We start from the raw sequence: 11,421 nt of genomic DNA, 5'->3' as shown, positions 1-11,421 counted from the left end.
TTTTTCATGCTTTTATATTTCTGGAGGGATAAACTGCTTCTGCAGCAGTTGGACCCCTTTGAGCAATCTTGCTTACACTTGTGCGGAAGCAGGGAGTGTGTGTGTGTGTGTGTGTGTGTGTGTGTGTGTGTGTGTGTGTTTTGTTAACACAGCTGCCTACAGGCTTACTCCACAGTTGCCCCAGGCACTGATCTCAGTCATGTATTAACTAAACCACCACATCAGTCTGTTGCTGTCTCCTGCTCCTGCCTCTGCTTATCATTGCATATTTGGCCACTGTGTCACTTTTACATTTTCTGCCATTTAGCAGACACTTTTATCCAAAGCGACTTACAATTAGAGATTACGGGGACAGTCTCCCTGGAGTAACTTAGTAAGTGACTCAAGGAAACACTAGTGGTGGTGTTCCCACCCAATCACTGCCTGCTCCTGGCCCATAACCCTGTACATACATGTTGTATAGGCAAAAAATATAGGGGTAGTGGTAGCTAATGGGTCGTGAGTTGAACCGGTGATCAGAAGGTCATGAGTTCAAATCCCACCACCACTAGTGAGCCCTTGAGTAAGGCACTTAGCCCTAAATTACTCCAGGGAGACTGTCCCTGTAATCTCTAATTGTAAATCGCTTCAGATAAATGGCAAATGGTTCAAATGTAACACCATAAGCTGTGCTTGGTGTGCATGGATCTAGACACTCAACGGATCCATGTCAAAGCTATCACTTCCACAGCCTGTCATTGTCATCCCGCAGACACATGCTGCTGGAGAGCCTTGCCCCAGGGTTCTGTCAGAAAATGCAGGCCTAATTTGTTCTTGTGCCTGTCCCGCAGACAAGTGGGACTACTTTGTCAGGCATCACCTCATTTGTCTCTCATCTCTTGCTTTGCCGTCCCTTATTTGTATTCTGGAGTGAGAGTCAGAGAGTTAGTTGAGCCAAATCTGTCTCCAGGCACATTGAGCCAGCAGACTGTGGCATGTGAGGCAGCCTCTCTCCTGGTGTTTGTCTCCTTGCTAACATCCCCTCCGGTGGGCATCGTCCTCCTTAATAAGTCCTGATTCAGTAACTGATTGGAGTGATCCAACACAATCCATCAACACACACACGAACACACACACGCACGCGCACACACACACACACACACACACACACACACACACACACACACACACACGCACGCACACACACAGGTCCTAAAGTCCTCTTCATCCCTACTCCCTACACCCCTGTACAGTTTCTCTACTGTAAATTATAATAATAATAAAATAAAATAAAATATATATATAACATAATCCTTCCTTGTTCTAGCATTGTGACTACCAATGGCTCCTGGTCCTTGTATGGATTTTTTGGGGTTATGATGACTCATGTATAGACGATTCACTTGCTTTAGACAAATGTACTTGAGTCTGCTAAATGTAAAACATTTAAACACACACGCACACACACTTCAAGGACGTCTGACGGAGCTGAAAGCGAAGAGAGAGACAGAGAGAGAGAGAGAGAGAGAGAGAGAGAGAGAAAAAAAAGAGAAAGAGAATCCCCAAACGACAAAGCAGAACTGAGCTGTGTTGAGCCGTGCAGGGCCACACCCAGCTGGGGTTGAGAGGAACGGATTAGAAATGTGATTTTCAGGCAGCACAATCAAGCAGGAGGATTAATCTGCGGGAAGTGAGGGAAGTGAGGGAAGTGGGGGCAGGGGAGGTGGAGGGGAGGTGGAGGGGAGGGATCCTAATGACCATTTAAAAGTCAGTCCTGCGGGTACCCATCCTTAAAAAAGTCATGTGCACTCGCTCATGTAAATCCAATCTGGATTCAGAATAAATGTGGTCGCAGATGCAGGAGACAGGTGATTGATAGGTACAAGAGGAGCTCTTACCCATGGCTGTGTGCAGAACGCTGACACCCTCCCTTATCGCTCTTAAGCGCTCTTCTGCACAGAGCCTGTGAATATTAACATGGTCCATCCGTTGGACCCGCACACAAATCTGCACAGTGTCCCGCCCCCCCCTCCTCCCCACACACACACACCCACACACTTTTTCATCTTTGAATAAAGGTCAGGCTTTGCTCGCCAAAGAGGCCAATTACTCCAACTTCAATGTATGCAAAGGTTAACTCATTCTGAAGTTAGTCTCTTTTCACCTCTTACTTGATCTGAATAGCAACCAATAGCAACCATAGTTACACATAGCAACCAATAGTTAGAGTACCCAGTCCAGTAGACATTGTTTGAGCATCTGAAGTGAAATAGTTTACTCTAAGTAAGCAGGAATGAGTAAATGTGAGGTTCTTATTATACTCTTCTGCAAGTACATATTCAAGTACATATTCAAGTACATATTCATGAAAGGGCTCTGTGGAGAGTCAGACGGAGCACAAGCACATTATAACTGAATTATTTAGTGTTCATTTCCATCCGACGTAAACAGAATTTAGATTTCCCACAAAGCGTTGACATTTCCCTGCAAGTCATCTCTCCCTAGTCTCGTTTGGACAGGAACATTAGTGTGGAAAAATTACAAACAACAAAAAAGTTCCAGTATTCATGCAAGAGAATTAATTCGTTGTGGGAGGAATTAAGTTCTCTTTTGGTGGGCTCAATCACAGTGTTGCTCATCTATGCAACAACATTTATTCAGAGTGAGGTCAGTAAGACCCCTCTGTTTAGCAGGACGTGTTGAGTGACTCATGTCTCTTCCTGCAGTCTCCATGTGGGCAAGAATGACCTTCTGACCTTCTACGACGGTGACGACCTCACCGCCAACATCCTGGGCCAGTACAGCGGCACGCGACCTCGCTTCAAGCTCTACACCTCCATGGCTGATGTCACCATCCAGTTCCAGTCTGACCCCGCCACCAACATCTACGGCTACAACAACGGCTTCGTGGTCCACTTCTTTGGTGAGTCATGGTGTCTTGAAGCAAAAGAAAGAAAGAAGAAAACATTTACATCCTTTTTTTTGTATCTCAAGGTGACTTGCTACAGTGAATGACTTCGGTGGCAAGTTTGTCTATAGAAATAGTGAATACAGTGCTCTTTTTGAGTTGACTAACACAGGGCGAACAAAAAAAACTGAAATAACTTTCCATGGCTCAAAAGAAAGCCTCCAACATGAAGCTACAGGAAGCAGCCAGCGAGAGAAGGAGATTAATGACTCATAGAATGTACCACCATGCAGAGAGGACAGCAGGATCTAAAATGAAAAGCCAAGCTGTATCTGTCTCTCTCTATCTCTCCCTCTGAACAGACACAGGTGTATAGGATTAGAGAACATCAAACACCAAAAAAACACAATTATTGTGCTTCGCTTTGTCCACATCGGCTGTATTTGCCGAGGACCATACCCCCCCCCCATCCGCGTGTGCCACAGTCAGAGAAGAAAAGAGCAGAATGGGCAGTATCAAACCACCACCCGCTGCCCCCCCCCCCCCAGCACAGTGTGCAATCACTGCAAATTGATGACATTCTCTTTAACCCGCCGGAGCCTAATTCGCATGCAGAATGAACCACAGGATACCCTATGCTCGTCCAGGGTTGTCGAATGCTGAATTCAACTCAGATGATTTTCATCTGTTTTTGTATCAACTGTATGACACTGGTAGAGAGACACAGTCACTGTTGTTTGTGTATTATTTGCTGACTATAACCCCAAGTTATTCTGAGTGATGATTCTATATGATCACAGCAATTACAGTCTCCAATTTGAATGAAAAGTTTGAAAAGTCAATTTCTAAAGACATAAGTGACAGGTTCTGGTAAAAAAGTCCTCAAGTCAGGCAATGTCATTTTTCAGTTTTTTCCAAATTATGAAAGTGCAGATTGTATGCTTTCAAATGATGCGTCACACATCTGAAAATAGTTGAAGAAGATATGCTTATTTGAATGTTGGTACCCCTCAAACCAAATACCGGAGAAACTCTGAATCAAAACACACGCAAAACAGCTGCTAGTAGCTAGCAAGGAACATCATTATGAACATCTAACTGCATATTTAGCACATCACAACTTCATGATCGAACATCAACATGCTAAAAACACATAACTACACATAATTAGATGATCACACAGTTGTATCTTTGTTCTCCCGCTCCCACCAACCTCGCACACAGAGGTCCCCAGGAATGACACCTGCTCAGAGCTGCCAGAGATCACCAACGGTTGGAAGAGTACATCCCACCCTGACCTGATCCATGGCACAGTGGTCACCTACCAGTGCTACCCGGGGTACGATGTGGTGGGCTCCGAGATCCTCATGTGCCAATGGGACCTGACGTGGAGCGGGGACGTGCCCAGCTGTGAGAAAGGTGAGTTGGGAAAGAGTCCCATTCAGTAGCTATTGAACCATGATGCTCCAGCCATGATACCAAGACAAAAGGATTACCCGTAGGCTCATTTTCGCTCCACTTTATTGTTTCTGTCTGCTTTTATTATTATTATCTTCATTATTTATTCAACAATTCAGTGACAACACGGAAAACACATGGATACATTATATGATAATAATTGTGCTTTAAACCCACAGCAAAGTGCAACATCTGGCAGCCAGTCTTTAGCATCATATGGTTTTACAACCGCTGTACAACAAAGCAATTGTTGCTATGCAACATTTAACAAGAGACACAACGTGAATCAAGAACATAGATGATGGCATTTTTAAAACCACACGGGTGACTGCAATAATCACTTCCTGAAATCTGTTGCTGATCTGTGTGGGGTCGGCTGAGCAACATCAACTCTCAGATGGTTAAGCTGAAAACATGTTTGCGCAGCTTTTGAAGCGTCGAACGAATTACACTGTCCTTCAACACATGAACAATAGGAACATTCGATCGTATGAATTGGAATATGATCGTTCTGTCTGCATAACAACATCTGGCCTACGATGGGTAACCCACAAAAAAACCAAACCAGTGTATCTGCAGCCGCATAATTCAAATGTTTCGTATTCCATTTGAAGTCGGACCTTGATCCTCCTGGGGATCATATGGAAGCAGCAGCCAGTGGCTCTGTGTACTTGGTCTCAGTGCGCTTAACGACCTCTGACCTTTCTCTGATCCGTCTGTTAGAGAGAAAACCCAGGGCTTGTCTCTGCAGTTGTCTCCTGGGCCGTGTGCTGCTACGGCTGGGTGCATTCAATATCCAGCTCTGTGCTTCTTTAATGAGCTTGGTGGCTGATGGTGGAACACAAGCCACTGAGTATCCTGCATGGTGGGATTGTATGGGATTGGGTCACTATTGATTGAGTGACCGAAGATAAGATAAGGTGTGGTGTGATTATTGAAGATGGTCAGTGTGTGTGTGTGTGTGTGTGTGTGTGTGTGTGTGTGTGTTTGTGTGCGTGTGCGTGTGCGTGTGCGTGTGCGTGTGTGTGTGTGTGTGTGTGTGTGCGTGTGCGTGTGCGTGTGTGTGTGTGTGTGTGTGTGCAAGTGCGTGTGCTGCATTTGATGCATCCTCTGTTCATCCATTTTCCTGTGTTCCCCTGCCTGTGTGATCAGTGATGACGTGTCCGGATCCTGGGAACGTGGAGCACAGTCGGAGGGTGGTCACCGGGTCACGCTTCATTGTGGCCTCAACTGTGCAGTACATCTGTAACAAGGGCTACTCCTTATCAGGCAGCGGCCTGCTCACCTGCTACACCCGAGACTCGGCCAACCCCAAATGGAGCGAGAGGCTGCCCAAGTGTATCCGTAAGTGACAGAGAAGCTGCTTCTGGTCCACCACACACAGGCACGCACACAGGCACACACAAACAAGTACACACACAGGTACGCACACAGGCACACACAAACAAGCACACACATAGGCACGCACACACACACAGGCACACAGGCACACACATAGGCCCACACACACACACAGGCACACACATAGGCCCACACACACACACAGGCACACAGGCACACACAAACAAGCACACACATAGGCCCACACACACACACAGGCACACAGGCACACACAAACAAGTACACACACAAGCACGCACACAGGCACACACAAACAAGCACACACATAGGCCCACACACACACAGGCACACAGACACACACAAGCACACACACACAGGCACTCACACACACACACACACACACACACACACAAACACAGACAGACAAACACTCAGAAACATTTTAGTTTGGTTTGGTTTTATGGAACCATGGTAGGGCTTTCAATAACAATCATCAGTGTTTTTCGGGGAGTTTATTTAACACTCTATCTCAGCACAGAACTCTCGCCGGGGGACATTGTGGATCAGTGGAGGCTGGTGAAAATTGAGGAGGATGGGAGACTTGGTAAATCGATAGGGCGCACACCGCACACAGACCGCAAAAGCTTGTTTCAAACATTGTCTAAGACTAATGACTTGAACCTAAAACGTTTACAAAAGACATTTATCGTTAAATATGATGGGGAATGGGACAGTTAATGGGACAATCTAGGGAATGGCAGTGTGCCAGGGTCATGGATGGAGGAGCTCAACTCTTCCGCTTAATGCAGGAGAGGATTGTACCATGAAGACGAACACCACCAAAATCATAGTGTTTGAGTGTTTCAAGTTTCAAGTTTTAAGTTTCAAGTTTTATTGTTAGGTCACATTACACAAGTGAGTAAAATTCTTAGGCTTCGGTTCCTGACATTGCAGCACAAAGACAAATAAGGCAATAAGTCAAGATAAATAAAGTGGCAATAATTATAAGACATAAGTGACAGTTGGACAAGTGAGAAGTTGTAGGAGACAAATAAGACAGGACACCAAAACTATTGCACTCGCAGGCAGTGGGTGTAAGAGGTAGTATTGAGTAAAGTGACTGTGTCCTTAAGAGTAGGTCATCTGTATACATGGGATGTGCTTGGGGATAATAGTAATTTGTCTTCAGTAGGCTTGTTCATGAGCCTGATCGCCTGGGGGAAGTAGCTGTTGGTTAGCCTCGGAGTTTTGACCCTGAGGCTCCGGAAAAGAGGCTTCGTCTTTTGGACGGCATCCGTTTGAACAGACTGTGGTTGGGGGGTGGCTGTGTGTGACTGACGCTACATACTAGCGATGAGATTACTGGACAGGGTTACTCATAGTGCTTGGAGAGGGAGAGGAAAGGCTAATTCTTCAGGGGATGAGATCGGATGCTCTTAGTGAAAACTGTAAAGAGGTAGCCTGAAGGCACGCTGACTTCCTTTCTGTAATCTCCACCAACCTTCCACTTTCATTGAAGACCTGTCAGCTGTCTCGCTGGCTCAGATAAAAGGTGGCCTTGTTTGGAGAATGATCTATCGAGTGGGGAGATGATGTGTGACACAGCATGCATACCCAATTAGCACCGGAGCAACTCGAGGATGAAAATTAAACTGAGAGTGTTTTTCTTTTCAGCCGAGGGAGAACAGGTGCAGAATCAATATGGCTTATGTAATAAGAGCTGTCCCCTGCTGTTCAAACAGGACAATGATATACCCTGACTCTTCATTGTCGCAAAGTAATTATAGAAGCTGGAGACAATCCCAGGTAAATTACCACACAGAGAGACTGAAGCTGGGGTCGGACAATGCCTGCCTGGCTGTCAGGACATGGACCTCATGTGCCTTTTGATAGCCAACTCTGCTGGTGTCAAACAGCATTACTTTTCCATAGAATGGAAACAATTCCAGGGAGCAGCCTGTGTGAAATTGTTGCTATGAGGACTGACGTTTTGACAAGAGGAATGTGAGCAGGGGATCGTCCTGTCTAGGAGGCGTGCTGTATAGAGTAGAGTTGCAGGGCCCACAGTGACATCCTCTCTGTCTGTGTGTCTTGCTGTGTGCAGCCGAGAGATACGAGCCCTGCCGGAACCCGGGGGCCCCCTCCACCAGTGTGCAGAGCTCAGAGAAGGCTTTCTACCAGGCAGGGGAGAGCCTCAGCTTCTCCTGCCGCACGGGCTATGAGCTGCAGGGGGAGCCCACCATCCGCTGTGTCCCTGGACACCCATCACAGTGGAGCGGCAGCCCCCCTGCCTGCAGAGGTACAGTAGACTGTCCCCAGGGCAAAATAATAATAATAATAATAACAATAATAATAATAATAATAATAATAACAATAATAATAATAATAATAATAATACAACATTAGGGTTAATAAAACATATAAACAAATAATATGATATAATATGATATGATATGGCTCAGTTCCATGATGTGTAAGGCAGATAGCTGTGCTTAATAGTTTTGGGGGTTTTTTACAACAAAAAGCGATGAAGAGAAATATAAAACAAAAGACAAAAACTAAAATGTATTAATTTCGCTGTTGCACAGAGTACTCATGGCAGTTATTGTTTTAAATCTTTTATAGCACATACATCCCAGTCCCAAAATGAACACAGGCTGGATGGTGAGTACAGTACAGTAAATGGACTGTATGAAATTTGGTGATACCACTAAAATGCCAATACAATTATTCTGGCCATAATATGTTTCATATCTATGTTTAGTTGCCAGCCCTGACTACGGAGGCATGGAGGGGACAAACATTGCCATCGCCGTTCTGATTCCTGCCGCAATCGTCCTAGTTGTTATCCTTGGGATCTACATCTACTTTGCAAAGTGAGTGTGAGAAAAAACAGAAGATCAATATTGTGAAAGATGTTGCTAACATGTGTAATTCAGTTGTGACTAGACTCTGCTCTGGAGAGTGGGTCTACTCCAGGGGAGGCTGGTGGAGGTAGGAATCGGAGGACGGGCTCATTGTAAATGCATGGAACGGAATGAGGAATGGTATCTATCCATTCCATACATTACAATGAGCCCATCCTCTGATTTCTACCTCCACCAGCCTCCGCTGGTCTACTACTACAGCGCATGATAACACACATGTCTTTCTCTGTTCCATCCCAGACTTCAGGGGAAGTCACTCAGAATGCCCACATCATCCCTGCCTCCATATGACAACATGACAGAGGAGTCAGCCTTTAACAACGCAATCTATGAGACTGGAGTAAGTACGGATGTTATGCATCTGCGAGACGTGGACTCCCAGAACACCATTGTCCTGTCCTGATTCATCTCCATCCAGCTGCCTGCCTGTCTGCCTGCCTGCCTGTCATCTCATGTTTAACCAGCAGAGGGCACTCTTCACCTCATCGCCCCCTATCTCATCCAGCCACACAGCTATGAGGCTTTCAAATTGATGTTTAGTGGTGAATGTAAACTTGACAATCCTTCGCCAACTGGCTGGCTCTCAAAGCCTTCTAAACTCTTGAACCCTCCATTTTGAACCTGAAAAAAGTTTGTTTACGATAGAGAGAAAGGGATTGGAACAGCAACAGAAACATTCCTTGCGGATGTTTACTTTTGTGTTTAACTACGGGAGGGTTGAGTGTCAATTTTGCACTATAATAGAAATAGACACAAGACATTGGTCAGCCTGCATTGCCTCTGATTGTATTCCTGGAGAGAGGATGAATGTCACAGATCATTGTGGAAATGAAGGTTAAACGCATACAGTAGCAGTTCAACTCATCCCCATTGACCTGTGATTGAAAGCTACCCTGTGTATTGGGGTCTTGATAGCACATAATCTTTTGATAGTGAGAGTTGAGAGACCCTTTTTGTATGGCTCAATACACAATCATCAGAGTTATTTAATTGCATCGCAAATGAGAAATGTGCAATAATAGAATCAGTATTATAGTATTTTACAGATCTTACTTCTTTGTGTTGCATTTTTTTGAAACTTTAAGAGCACTTATCAAAAACACCCTGTCCCAGACCCCTGAAAGCAAGCTTAGAGTAGTGAATTCATAATTCATACAGTATATGCATCTATCACATCGTTTTGTGTTCATTTTATGTGTGTGTTCATATGTTGTATTGTGTTTTATGGACGTGTTTTGAAATACAGTATGATGGAGCATAAGGCCACCCACATGTCTATCATTGTGTTGTGGAATCATCCACTCTGTTACAGTGTTAAAGTGATGTGATGCATTCAACCTTGTCTTGGGGAAAACTAGACTTCAGCTGAAAACTGGAATGTGTACTGTACAGTACATAGATACCATATAAGGCAAGGTATTTGTCATGTTCTGGACTCAATTGTGACTGGTCCATGCTCTACCCTCTCCTCCTCTTCCCGTCAGCCCCGGAAGACTCTCTGTGATTACTAATGACTGTCTGTCTGTCCCTCCTCGGCCGTGCTGCAGAGGGACAACAAGGTGAGGCGTCCTTCAGATGGAGATTGGCCATCCTAGAGAGACACACACTTAACACATTGTCACCTGTCATCATGACTGCATCCATCCGTTTGTCAGCGGTACCTCTCCCAGCCAGCTGTCTACTGTCCCAAACAGCACTTTGTGGAGTTAATGAGTTCTCTTGCTCTCTCTCCCTCTCTCTCTCTCTCTGTCTCTCTCTGTCTCTCTCTGTCTCACTCTCCCTCTCTCTCCCTCTCTTTCTCCCTCTCTTTCTCTCTCTCTCTCTCAATGTCAATAACGGACATAATCGCTAGCGTAGCACTGTTGTTGATGAATGTAGGGAGCAGTCAAATCAAATAAACTTTATTTATATAGCACATTTTATACAGGAAGAATAAGAAGAGTAAATACAAATATAAAAAGAGAATAATAACAGTATTACAGCCATGGAACAGTCAAACAGTAATAGCAGAAATCTATGAATTGTGTAGCTGCAATGCAATGATGCCCAGTCTACTTCATGCTTTCACTTGTGTTTACTTTTGTCAATCAGTTCAAAACAATATAAATTAAAGATGTTTTGTTCAAATCATGTTGTTCTTTTTATTTCAGTCTGCAGACTTGTGTCAGTGATTCAGTTCTACCCATTGATCATGTTTGTGACACATTCTGTCTTTTTTCATGTTTTCATGTTCTTTACCTTCAGTAGCATGTAAACCATAATGACAACAATTGATCGTGGGGTGTTACTCATTTGTAGATGGGGAGATAGTTTGTAAGGTCTCACTCTCAACCTAAACATTTCTCAGATAGTAATATACAGTAGCTTTGTCCATGTTCTACTTTTGATGAGTGTGTGTTTGTTTGTTTTTCACAGAATAAAAGAGATTATGAGGTGTCCATTTAGACACCTTTCAGCAAAGATAATTCAAGCTTTGCCTTTTGGAACCTTCTCTGCATCTATCATCTTCCCTGCGATGACTTCAGCTGGTATTTCCCCTTCTCCATTCCCTCCTTTTTGTGGGTTTTTGTAAATATCTTTTCCAGAGGACCACTACCAGAACTTCAAATATGGTGGATCGACATGGTGTTATTTTTGTAGTTGTTTAACTGCTGATGGCCTTTCCTTAGTGCTTATACATTTTTTATTTCATACTGAGGGGAGAGGGTCCATTTTTATTTAACTGTGTTTTTTTGTTTTTTCTATCTAACTGTGTTTTTTTGTTTTTTTATCTACCTGTGTGTTTTTAAATTTTAGAAGAGAAATGAG

At 44.3% G+C, this 11,421-nt stretch overlaps 1 protein-coding gene across 1 annotated transcript in view; it reads left to right on the top strand.

Annotated features, from left to right (window-relative positions):
• Positions 1–9,016, top strand: part of LOC308156587 (seizure protein 6-like) — a gene marked incomplete at both ends in the record, with an annotated part of 112,243 nt that extends 103,227 nt beyond the window's left edge. Inside the window, 7 exons of the mRNA XM_080529963.1 lie at positions 2,706–2,902; positions 4,112–4,306; positions 5,498–5,689; positions 7,791–7,985; positions 8,312–8,350; positions 8,451–8,562; positions 8,854–9,016. Coding sequence (XP_080386089.1) covers positions 2,706–2,902; positions 4,112–4,306; positions 5,498–5,689; positions 7,791–7,985; positions 8,312–8,350; positions 8,451–8,562; positions 8,854–9,016 — 1,093 coding nt within the window. The remainder of the gene's footprint in view (positions 1–2,705; positions 2,903–4,111; positions 4,307–5,497; positions 5,690–7,790; positions 7,986–8,311; positions 8,351–8,450; positions 8,563–8,853) is intronic.
• Between the last annotated feature and the right edge of the window lie 2,405 nt (positions 9,017–11,421).

The sequence above is a fragment of the Nansenia antarctica genome (genome assembly GCF_963989245.1).
Source record: "Nansenia antarctica genome assembly, chromosome: 4".
Taxonomy (NCBI): domain Eukaryota; kingdom Metazoa; phylum Chordata; class Actinopteri; order Argentiniformes; family Microstomatidae; genus Nansenia; species Nansenia antarctica.
The sequence above is the reverse complement of the archived record's forward strand: the minus strand, read 5'-3'. Positions and strand labels throughout refer to the sequence as shown.